Source organism: Dipodomys ordii, unplaced genomic scaffold, assembly GCF_000151885.1.
Source record: "Dipodomys ordii isolate 6190 unplaced genomic scaffold, Dord_2.0 Scaffold27, whole genome shotgun sequence".
Taxonomy (NCBI): Eukaryota; Metazoa; Chordata; class Mammalia; order Rodentia; family Heteromyidae; genus Dipodomys; species Dipodomys ordii.
In genome coordinates, this window is record NW_012267243.1 from 9,049,546 (window position 1) to 9,062,374 (window position 12,829).

At 47.0% G+C, this 12,829-nt stretch overlaps 1 protein-coding gene across 1 annotated transcript in view; it reads left to right on the forward strand.

The window, feature by feature from the left end:
- Kiaa0040 (KIAA0040 ortholog) overlaps window positions 1-5,447 on the forward strand; it is a 39,266-nt gene extending 33,819 nt beyond the window's left edge. Inside the window, exon 2 of the mRNA XM_013015711.1 lies at window positions 4,223-5,447. Coding sequence (XP_012871165.1) covers window positions 4,333-4,626 — 294 coding nt within the window. The 5' untranslated portion in view covers window positions 4,223-4,332 and the 3' untranslated portion in view covers window positions 4,627-5,447. The remainder of the gene's footprint in view (window positions 1-4,222) is intronic.
- Window positions 5,448-12,829: the final 7,382 nt, after the last annotated feature.

Genomic DNA, 12,829 nt, shown 5'->3' on the forward strand with positions numbered 1-12,829 from the left:
TTATCTTGCCACAAGGGCTGGATAAGGGGATTCTTAAGAGAACCCATCGGGGCTCTCACCTGGGAACCCGAAGAATGCAGGACTTGCTCCGACATGCAAAAGTGAAAATTAGACAAGGAAATCAACTTTGTTAAAAATTGTAAGGCCTGTCAGCTCACCAATGCCCTCCAATCAAAAGGAGCTCACCTCCACGGGGACAGGTCAGGTGTGTATTGGGAAGTAGACTTCACAGAAATTAAACCTGGAAAATTTGGATACAAATATTCGCTAGTTTTTGTAGACACCTTTTCAGGATGGGTTGAGGCTTACCCAACAAAGCATGAGACCTGGAACATCGTGGCTAAGAAGATCCTGGAAGAAATCCTACCCAGGTATGGCTTCCCATCCACGACTGGGTCAGACAACAGACAGGCCTTCATCTCAAAAGAAAGTCTGGGAATAGCCGCGGCACTGGGGACAGATTGGAAATTGCACTGTGCTTATAGACCCCAGAGTTCAGGACAGGTAGAAAGAATGAATCAGACTCTAAAAGAGACCTTAACTAAATTGACCTTAGAGACTGGCACAGACTGGGTATCGCTCCTTCCTTTTGCTCTGTTTAGAGTAAGAAATTCTCCCTGTTGGCTTGGCTTTACTCCTTTTGAAATAATGTACGGGCGCCCCCCCCCCCCACTGCCCATCATCCCTAGCCTTCAGACTGAATTGCTTGCTGATTTGGATGATACTGAATTTCTGTGTAAACTTGACTATTTACAGCTTGTGCATAAGAATGTGTGGCCCCAACTTAAAGCTCTATATGACTCTGCTTCTGTCCCTACCCCACATTTATTCAGACCAGGGGACTGGGTGTTCATCCGGAGGTATAACCCGAAATCCTTGGCACCACGGTGGTAGGGACCCTACATGGTGCTACTGACTACACCCACCGCCCTCAAGGTGGATGGCATCACCAACTGGGTCCATTACTCCCACACCAGACCAGCTGACCCCTTTGCCCTGGACAAAGACTACCATGGTGAAACATGGGAGGTCTCCAAGCATCCAACCCAGCCGCTTCACCTTCGCCTCAAGAAAAGAATGTTAGACTAAATATTGTAATTGTCATCATAACCTCCTTATTGCCTTTTTCTCTGGCTACATTGAATAACCCCCACGTTCCCTATTTGTTGACCTGGCAATTTTTGGATGGAGAAACTATGGAAGTGATTAATTCGACGCAAAAGGAATCCCCCCTAGGAGTATGGTTTCCTAACCTATATTTTGATTTAGGTAAAATGTTAGGGAATTCTGGAGGCGAGGACAGATACTGAGTGAGGGTGAGGGGATTTTATGCCTGTCCAGGACCTAGAAAAAAGCTGAGCCGGTGGGAATGCCGGGCATAGCCTGGTATTTCTGTAAACAATGGGGCTGTGAGACCTCCAACAATGGGCCACACAGGTGGGCCTCCAGCTCTAAAGAAAAGGAAGTAGCTAGCTTTGACCCATTCACACCTAGTAACAATAGGTGATACCTGCTACCCAAAGGGTGAACCTCCTTGCTCCCTTGTAGAGATGTCCTTCACAGACAGAGGCAAGGAGTATACCAGGTGGATTTCAACACACGGCTCAGGATGGGGTTTCAAAATATACAAAGGAGGATACCAGGCCCTACTGCAAGCAAGGTTATTGGTGGCCCCCATTTCCAGATCAGTAGGACCTAACCCGGTACTAAGCATACCACCCATGACCAAGCCTACTGCTAAGCCAACCCTGGGTCCTACCTCAGCCGGAACTCAGGGACCCTCTCTTAATTTCACCCTAGCCCCGGGTACCAAGCCGCCACCCATGTATACTTTAGCTTCTTTACCTCATAATAAATTTAATGCAGAAATCCTATATGATCCTAAACCATACTCAGCCTAACCTGACCGAATCTTGCTGGCTTTGCTATGATGTTGCTCCACCTTATTATGAAGGTATTGCTGTCTCTGACACTGTTTCCCAAGCAAATAAGGATGAGTCTTGCAGGTGGAAGTCAAAGGTGGGACTCACCTCGAATCACCAGCTCAGGTACTTGTGTTGGAAGGGGAAAAAACGGCCTCTTTATGTAACCATACTACTGACTATGAATCAGGAACTGACTATTGGCTGTCTCCGCAAGATGCTTGGTGGGCTTGTTCCAAGGCAGGCTTAACCCCTTGTGTATACTCCACTGTCTTGAAGAATCTTAATGATTCCTGTGTGTTGATATGACTGGGGCCCACCATAACATAGTATTCAGACCCAGATTTTCCTTTCTACTTCTTTATCCATTTGGGAAGTGTCTTAACAGTGGGAAACAAATCTCTTTGCAGACCTCCCCACAATAACCTGGGATACATGTTTAAGTCAGCCTGGGGAATAGCCAAGGATTGTGAGATTCAGAACCCCTTGGCTGCTTGCCAAATGAGTTCATTCCATGCTGAGGAGGAGGAGGAGCAACACCTGAAAATGCTCGCTCCTTAGAAGTCTGGAGCCAACCTCCCTAGGAAGAGCCAGGCCAGCACTGCCAAAAGTCCTGTGGTCTGTGCCTCCATAACTTTAGCTGTATGTGTGTGTGGGGGGGGGGAAGGGGTAGATAACAGGATCCACTCCATAATGTTGTCACGCACATTCAATGAGTTAGTAGGTTTAAAGTGCCTAGCACCGTGCCTGGCATAGAAGTGCTTAATGAAAGGTAGCTCAGATTACTCTTTTCTTCTTCTATGCTTTCAGCCTCTAGGGGGCACAGGGCACATTAGTCATTGCCCATTTATACAATTTAAATATTGCCAGTGGAGTTGGGGTGCTCATGCGAGCCCACACGGATAGGACCTGTCTACAACATATTATTCAAAGATTTAAATCTCCAAGGGCCACCCCTGGGGTACCATGTATAACATACCCTCAGGAGGGCTTCACCGTTCTGCTCAAGTACAAGGGACAGAATCAAGCCTGAATCAACCTGAATTCTGGACCCAGAGTCCCCTGATGTTTCTGTCCATCCTGTTATTTTATTAGAAAGGATAAAATTCCTCTAGACACTCAGGAGGCTGAGGCTGGAGGAACATGAGTTCAAGCCCGCCCTGGACAATATCATGAGATCCCATTTGAAGACAAAAAATAGATGAAGATGATTAGCAAAATACCAAATAGAATATTCCATAAACTACCATCCTTATCACCCTTAGTTCCTCCGCTTGTCCAGTGTCTCTGGAAGAGCGATGCACCCTTGACACAGAAATCTAGTTGCTCACTAAGGCTCTAGGTGACCTCAGCCTCGTCACTTCCGCCCTTTTGACCTCAACTTGGTCATCTTTCCGAGAGAGAGTTGGTCAGGATGTTCTCTAATGTCTTCAGCCTACAAAGCATGATATTTGGGTGGAAGAATGCATGTGGAGAGGCCGAGCCATGAATCAGAACTGCTTAGTACCAGAACAAGTAACTGGGCCTCGCGGCACACGAAGCACAGAATGCGCTCCCACGCATGCCGGGTTCAAAGTCGTTTCAAGGCTCCTTTCCCTGAGAGGAAAGGGAAAGATCTGGGAACGTTTGCCAAAGACAAAGAGAACAGAGGAAAGGGAAGAAGTAGAAAGCGGGGAGAATTAGGCACAGAATTGGGGTGCCAGGAGAGACGATGTGGAAGAGGGAGGAGAGCCAGTGGGACACAAGGAAGAACAGGACGAGATACGACAAAAACTGGCAATCCCTTGCGTTAAGCTGCCGTCAGCTGTGAGACAGAGACCTTTCACCGGGCCCTCAACCTGAGCATTGGTTAGTGTTGAACAAGCTATGTTCATAGATCTCTTCCATGGGGAGTGTGTGTTCAAAACCTATCAGGTAAGCTTCAGCAGATAAAGGATTGACACGTGCCACTTGGGCAGGTACAGGGTATGGGAAACCAACTGCTAACCAGAATGCTGGACGTACACACACTGACTCACTTAGCTAACAACTGCTGATCACCTACTATGTGCCAGACCCGATACAATATTAATTCTTATGTCTTAAACCCAACACTGTGTGTGTACAGAGTTAGAACTAGTTACCACGTATTGATTAAATGCATTCATTTATTTTGTTGATTGAGTCTCAGTATGACTTCAGCAAACCCTGTGGAAATCTTCCATCCCTTCCCCTTCCTAAGCATAATACCTGTGGTGTTATGAAAATTCTAGACTAGCCCCTCTGCAATGTTCTTGAAATGTCTGTTTTAATCTCTTTAGGTGCCGTCGGTAGCATGCCCAAACCCAAAACAGAAAGAGGAATACATTCTAAGTGGTGAAGATGACAGGACTTGCTGGAGAGCTGAGAATCCTCTGGCCCCACGAGCACCATGGAGAAAATCAGCTTCTTCTTCAGCGCTATCTGGGACACCATCCTGAGCAAACACCAAGAGGGAATCTTCAACACCATCTGCCTGGCGGTGCTCCTGGGACTGCCGCTCCTGGTGATCCTCACCCTCCTCTTCATCTGTTGTCACTGCTGCTGGAGCCGGCCAGGCAAGAGTAGTCAACAGCCAGAGCGAAACAAAAAGAAGAAAAAGAAGAAGAAAGATGAGGAAGACCTCTGGATCTCCGCTCAGCCCAAGCTTCTTCAGATGGAGAAGAGGCCATCGCTGCCTGTCTAATGAAGCACGAAGTGTCCCAGAGACAAGAGAAGGAACGCCAGAAGTGACAGACTTCCACCCACTGACTACTCATCCAAAGAACCAATCTCACACTTGAGGGTCCCAATGAGAGACAGAGGCACGTGGCCAGTTCTTGCACTGTCTCAGCAGCTACGCCCCCAGTAGCAATGCTCTGCTACAAATCCAAGCATGCCTTGCACTTTTCTCTTGCCTACTCTATGCACAAAAGCACAAAGAATACTGACCCATACACCTTATAGGACTACCAAGTATGCACACCTTCCCAGTCACACATCTGCAAATTCAAACAACAGGCACGTGGGCAGGGTCATCAAATGGCCACTGAATATATACTTTAAGCAAAGCAGTATGTTGAACACACTTGCAGAAATGAGAAGGCACGGCCAGATCTAGACACAGAGACCCAATTCTGCAACCAAGCAAGGCCCGCATGCACTGTCTATACCAAACGCTACTCCGGATGCACAGGTGTGCTTTTTTGTTCCTATACCTACACAGCCTTTTACTGGAAACATGTTTAGACATTCCAGACATCCATAGCATCCCTACTCTGGTATCTATTGGATCAAACACACCAAATTCCTGTGTTTCTGACCTCTTACCTGTGCCTAGAAGTTTAAAATAAGATAGATGGAAATTCATTGGCAGCTCTTGGCTTGCAGCTCATGACAAGGTTCTCATTACCACCGACAGGTGCTTAATGGGTCTGAGATCAATCTGGGATGCTATCTCCTAACCACTCAACAAGATGTCCTTTTTCAAGCATGAGCAAACAGCAGTGACTGCTAAAAAAAAAAAAACAATCTGTGGGATCCCATCCATCCGTTTCAGTGAGGCACAGTGGTGTACCTCTGCTGTGCGGGCACAGATAGAGCAAGGAAGGCTGTACCCGAGCTAAGGCTCTTCCGTGTAACCAAAGGTTTTTCAGTCGAGAAGGAATTAAGATAATCACCAGGAGAGTCTCAAAGAAGGCACAGTGGAAATAATTCCCATCAGGTGGCAATGGTTCATGGTATGTTGCAGGTGGGATGCAGAAGACTTAGTTTAAGTAAAAGGAGGAAGCTATAAAGAACATTGACTACAGTTTTAAAGCTCGGGCAAGGGTCACACACAGTAGGTACTTAAAACTGTGGTTGCTATTCAATTGCTGCAGCAATGAAACTAGTTATTAAGACCAGGGTCGAGTTGATACATGTTCGCTGAAGTGTGTGAGGCCAGATAAACAAGTTCTGCACTGAGCTGAGGAGAGCTTTTCCACACCAGACCAAGTTAATCCACTTCGATGATGAGCTGCCTGGCATTCTGGGCACAGTGTGGCCATGTTAGGAAGATGGGTAATTCCCAGCTTGGAAGTGGGTTGTTTCTAACAGTTTGCTTTCAGATCTGCTGGGGAGCTCTCTTGAAATAGTTGCCCGTGGAAGCTGTTCTAGACAAATCACTGTCTCATTAATAACATGGCTAAAAACTATGATATTTACAGTAGCAAAAAAAACTTAAATTCATGTTAGGAGGTACTCTCCTTGCCATCTGACTCTCCCGGCCCTTGGAAGTGGGAAGTGTTTGGTGGTGACTTTCGCATCAAGGTCTTCTAACAGATACCATATCAATCATAATTTAGCCAATAGGTATTTTAGAGTCAGTCACATTCTCACCCTACATTCTCCTAAACCCCTAAGGTACTCGGGCGCTCTACCCATAAACCCCTTGGCCAGAGAAAGAAGCCCTGATGCTGCACTTCCTTGTTACTTAGAGTGCTGCTTGTGGAGCATCTGGCTGTCCCCTGTTTGTCACGGGATGATCAGCCATTGCCCCACATCTCAGGCCTCCTCACCAGGATGCGCTTCCCTTTCTATCCGCCACCGGGAGCCCCCCACCTCCCCACCCCTGCCCAACTCCCACCCCAAACTGAATGGCTTTGGAAAGATGCAGAGGCTGATAACAGGGTAGAATGTCAATTGTGATCCGAGAGGGTGGATCTTCTGGATCAGGGACCATTCGAGTGACATGGTTTCCATGGCAACTGGCTGCTGGCTTGAATTAAGACAGCCATCAGCTGTCATTGCCAGGACAAGGCAGAGCGTTCCTCCTGTCCCCTCACTGAGTGGACGTGTGCCAGCTCCAGGGAGAAAATCCCCAGCAACTTCTCAGTTGCTCTCCTAGCCTGGGATCCAGAAGAAGGGATCCCAGCGGGATTCCATTTCCCAGCTGGGTCTCTGGGCAGCTTTCCTGGAGTGTTAGCATGGTTGGGGCATGGGCTGGTCCCTCACCCTGTCGCAGGGTAATGCGAGTGCAGAGTTAGAGATAAAAGAGGGCCTTCCTCTTTCCTTATCTTTCTCAAATGTTTTTTTTCTTGCTTGCTATTTTTTCTAACATATTTATAAGATGATTTTTTTGCTGTTGCTTTGTATGTCCCTCCCCCACAGTATAACCGCTGTTTGCACTGTATTTGATGTTGGTATAATTTGGGGAGGGGAAGGAAAAAGAACAAATTGTTTAAATAGGGATACAGGTGGCCCCATTGCAACAATGAGATGTACAAGACGTTATGTCGAAAAACGAATTTTACAACTTTGGTGTGGGGGGGCGGGGGAGGGGCAGTGGAGATGGGAAGGGATGGGAAGGGGAAACAAAGGAGGAGGCAACAATGCTTAATAAGAAATGCACTCATTACCTTGCTCATGCAATTGTAACCCCCTATGCGGTATTTTCACAATAAAAAAAAAGAGGGCCTTCCTCTTTCCCTCCCACTTTATTCCATCGTCCTCTCCAGACGCGTTTCCTCTTCCCTATTGACCGGCTCCATTCCTTTCTTCCTCTCTATTTTCTCTCTTCCCTCCCTAGTTTCTGTTCCTGCCACTGGCACGCAGGGACCCCTCGGGATCTTCTCCTACTTGCTTCATTCAGGGATACTTAGTTAATGGGGTGCAAGAAAAGAGGTATTGTAAAGAAGGGGCCTCCTGGACCACACAGGTCCAAGAGAAGAGGTTGCCCCCGCCTGGATGTCTGGCCCACCTGTCACCTTCATGAAGACCCAGCCAGAGCAAGTGTTCCTCTCCGTTGCTTAATGGGTCCGCCTTGTTTTCATTTCTTGAAAGGAGAAACCAAAGAACAGAAAGGGCGGTCTCTCTTTCAAGAATAATATATACGCGATCCAAGTTGAATAGTATTTGTCAGTATTTTTTTCTGAAAATTCAGAGACATACATACAAGAACAAGGTATTTAAATAAATCTTTTGAAAATGAAAGACTGTGTCTGGACCCCTGACTGTCAGTTAGCACCTTCGCATTCGGCCAGTCACCCCTCAGCAGGGACTCTCCCTCCCCAACACAGAGGCCCAGCCCTGCAGGGTCAGCGAGCAGAGGACAGGGACACGGCTTTCTCACCCTTAGGGCAAAGCCACCCCAGAGCCTCAAATCCTTAGAGGATCCCACAGCAGGAAAACACACTGATAATCTGCCCAATGAGACCAGAGAAGGTCTTCTTATGGAAAACGGGAAGAGCAAACACCTGTGCAAAATCAGAGCTCTGGGGTGATACGCTGAGAAGGGAGGGAGCGAGAATCTATAGTAATCCCAGGCATACGGTGTGTGTGTGTGTGTGTGTGTGTGTGTACCTACGTATAAATGTGCAGCTTTGATGAAGTCAGCCACCGTTTCGCCTTGGTTGGGAAATGAAATGGTTCAGACATAACTCCTGATTTCTCTCCTGCTGATGCTAAGCGTGCTATTACAGCTCCAAAAGGACAGAAAGGTTCTCTATCTACGTTGTCCAAGATGGTGCTGTTAGCCACATGTGGCTGTGTAAATTCACTAAAATTGAATAGTTTTACAGTTACACCCGTCATATTGCAAGTGCTTAGTAGTCACCAGCTCCCCTCCTGGACAGACAGGTGCATAATCTTCTGAGGAAAGCAGTCAGACACTATGCTGGCTATTTTAACGAGGGGTTAGAAGGGAAGGCCCGCGCCATAGGTTCACATTTGGCCCTGTCTTCCCCCAAGGCAGGCTATTTCTATAATGCTGGCTGATTCCTGGATTCATATGCTCAAGGCAACCAGAAAACACAGGCTCCATTCAGTGTCCTATCCATTCCTTCAGAATATTCTAGAACTTTCCATTGCAGGGAAGGATGGAGCCCAGAAACCACCTGGGAAGGCAGCAGCTGCCCCACACCTGACAGAAGCTAGAGCTAAATAATATCATCCCCACTGCCCAGACCCAGCCCACATTCACCAGAGCATTTCCACACCGGGCCCTTGTCCTTGGACCCACATAGCAGCCCAAAGGATTCCTTACCGGCTCTCTCATTCTGTCACAGGCTAAAGGGTTTGTTTTTTCCCTCCAAATACCTTTGTGGGCAATTGCACAACATGACATTTTATTTAAGAATGGCAGCACACTGGTCGGGCACTGCGGTTCATGCCTATAATCCTAGCTACACAGGAAGTAAGGATCAGGAGAATCATTATTTGAGGCCACGCTGAGGGGAAAAAAATATTCTTGGGACACTCTCCCCCCATCTCAAACAATAAAAAGTGTTCAATAAATGACAGGTGTCATTAATTAAGAAGAAATAGAAGGAAAAAAATCACGATGAGTATTGTGTCCTAGAAATCAGAAGAGAATAAACAGCCAAGCACGGTGGTACCCACCTGGAATCCCAGCTACTAGAGAGGTGGAGATCAAAAGAATCGTGATTTGAGGGTAGCCTAAGCAAAAGTTAGTTAAATCTCATCTTTAAATAAACAACATGGGTATAGTGGAACACATCTGTAATCCCAGCTACAAGAGAGGGACAAATAGGAAGAACACAGTCTAAGGTTTCTGTATATGAAAAATAACAGAAGAAACAAGGGCTAGTGTTGTGACTCAAGGGGTAACATCCTTGCCTATGAAACAAAAGTTTCTGAGTTCAAATCCAAATGCTGCCCCTTCCCCAAAAGATGCAGATAGCTCTAATGAAAGAGGAAATTTTCTTGACTTTTTTTGTGAACCATAATAATACAGTTGACAATTTGCAGGAAATAAACGTTAAAGTTGGTTAGAGACAGATTCTATTAACAATAACAAAAGAGAACCATTTTGAATGAGATTATAAAGATTTAAGATCCAGGCCACTGTCTTCCATTCCAGAGGGCTTTATGATACATAAAGAATGCTTTTTATCTTCACAATTGATCCACTTTATACATGAAGAAAACAAGACCCACGAAGGGAAGCCTAGCCCACAGAGGCCTGGGAGGGACATGATTCTTCACCTTTGTGCAGACTCACCTCCTTGCGGTAGGAGAATTACTAAATGCAACCAGGACTCTTGCTCTGGCTGGTTAAGTTCCCAGTTGGCTCTTACAGATGGTGGGCAGGAAGCCTGTCTGCCACCTTAGCCTCCTCTAATTACACCTACTTTATTCGCTAACATAAAGATCTATTTTCATTGCATTTCCCTCTCTCATGTAAAGTACTATTTTACAATACTATTAATTTGCTAATTTTATCCTGATAATTCCAGGCAGTCCCTCTCTTTTGTAGAATGGGTTTTTATGGGCTAGCCTGGGAACCTAACTTCTCTTCCAGGTAGTGCAATGTTGCTTGATCAACTACCAACTGCACTAGCTGGCTGGAAGCTGAGCTGGATGCTGCCAGTTGACTCACCAGAGGATGTCACCCATGAAGGAAGAAAAGTGGGAAAACCCATCCCCCAGAAATTCCCTGTAGGGAAGAAAGTAAAGTGGTGCTGAAGTTGAGAGGCTCCTGGTGAGACCATGCTGCCACCTGCTGGCCATGCCTAGGATAGCAAGCCTCTTGGACCTGGCTGGCAGGCCCCAGTGGTTACTGATCATCAGCTATTGACACAAACTCTCTCCTGATTCTCTTTGCTGCCCTGGTGGAGGGCTTAAGGTAATGAACTGAACTTTTTTTTTCCTAGTGGAAGACCCTTTCTTGTGACTGAATAAATTTTGCCGGGAGCTTTTCACCATTTACTTGTTACTTTGCTTTGGCCGTTCTGTTCCTTCATTTGCTTCTTCTTCCACAACCCACACCTGGTCCCTTTTCCTCTTTGAATCACATTTGTTTGACTGTCTTTCTCCCAGCCTCCATAAGTACTTTCTAGCTGTAATAACCCTTGGATTCCTGAGAATTCTAGACTATAAAACAGAGCCCTGAACCTCATTTGATAGACAAACTGTGGCCAGGCCCCGCAGAACTGCTGCCAAAGCCACCCCGTTCCAAACTCTACTCTGCAATGACTGATAGGAACTCCCGCCTTCAAGGCTCATCACCCTCAGCTCCTGGTGACTCCTCCTTAAGATTTCTTATCTTGTCCTCCTCCCCTGAACCCCCATCTCTGCCACTGGCCAAGAAACTCATTACATCTTTCCTAAGCTATTAAAATGCCCCTAAGCTGATGTGTGAACTTCCATTCTTCCCCTAACCCCACTCCAATCTGCCCAGAGATGATATAGTTTAATGGGTGCAGGGCACAGCTGAATAGAAGTCATCATTTCTAATGTGCTGTAGCTCAGTAGCGCAACCATGGTTGACAGTGATTAATTGTGCATTTCAAAGTAGTTAGGAGAGAGGATTTTGAATGTTCCCAACACAAAGATGTGATAAATGTCTGAGGTGATAGATATGCCAATTACCCTGATCTGATCATGACACACCACATACCCACCATCAAATGGCACGCTGTACCCCATAAATATATGCAATTATAATATGGTAATTAAAAATAAAAATACTTCCTTTAGAATGTATTCTAATATTGATAGAATGTATTCACAATATTGCCACTAGACTGCTTCCAAGATCCATACTATGCCAAGGTTTTAAAACCTTGAGCGGGTGGCTCACGCCTTTAATCCTAGCTACTGAGGAGGCTGAGCTCTGAGAATTGTGGCTCAAAGCTAGCTGTGGAAGGAAAGTCCATGAGACTCTTATCTCTGACTAACTGCCAAAAAAGGCAGAAGTGGAGCTATGGCTCAAGCAGGAGAGCACTAGCCTTGACACAACAGCTCAGTGACAATGTTCAGGCCCTGAGTTCAAACCCCAGGATGGGCACCTCTGACACTCCTGCACTGTTCAAATGCGTTCATGTGGGCTGTGGCTTTTACCCCCGGCTGTGTGTTATCGTCTCCCGAGTCACTTTGAAAAGCTTAGATGCTCAGCTCTCACCCATGACCCACGGAAGCAGTATCAAGCAAGAGGACACATCAGAGCTCACACAACTCAGAGCCACTCAACTGGTCTGACAAAAGCAAGACCTGCGGCCTGAGACTCTCCCCCAGGCTCTCCCGCCCACCGTCCCCTGTCTTTACTCCTAAAAGCATTGGCTCCCAGGTAGGTCTGGTGACCCTTCTTCCATACCTAATCCTGACTAGTCACCTCCCCAAACGCTCCCACAGCCCTGCTGATTCCATGCTGTCTCCCCACAGTCCCGTGAGACAGAGGGGCTGGTTTTGCTCACCACTCCCTTGCTCGTGTCTGGCATGGTGCGGCGTATACACGTGTCATACACAAGAGTACACAGTGCTCTACCAATTTTTACCCAAAACGTTGGTCTGACTTCTGTCCCGGCTCCTCTGGGGCCTGGCTTACTGGTTATCCCTCCTCACTGAGCTCTTGTTTGCTTTGTGTTTTCCTAAATGGGAAGGCTTTCTTTCTGTAAGTTTGTAACCTGGCTCGAAGAAAAGCATTTGGCCTTCTCTGAAAAGCAGATGCACCCCAAAACACATTCCAGGGGCCGTGCTCAGCCACCCAATGAGAGCGGCAGGGCTGTCACGTGGAAATGTCGTTAGGCACAGAGGTTCGGGCTTGGAAAGGTTTGTTTGCAAGCAAATTAAACAAGCTTGGAAAATGAGTTGTCCAGACTTTCTCACCTGCACAGGAGGACCTTCAAAGGCCGGCGGAGTCTCCCACGCCATCTTCTCGCTCTGTGGCAGCATCCATCCAGCAAGCAAGAAAACGCAAGAGGCAACACAGATTTGCCCACAAGTCTCCTTCAGGGGAGCACTGGAGAAACGCTGGGGTCAACGGATGTGGGGTGTGCACTCTGCAATCTGCGGTCACCAGAGTCCTTCAGAGCACAGACAGCATCACCCCTCTATTAGAGCTGCTCTAGGCAAGGGCACCCCGCCAGCAGGAGGCCCCAGCCATGAAAGAGAGCCCAGCAATCCAACTT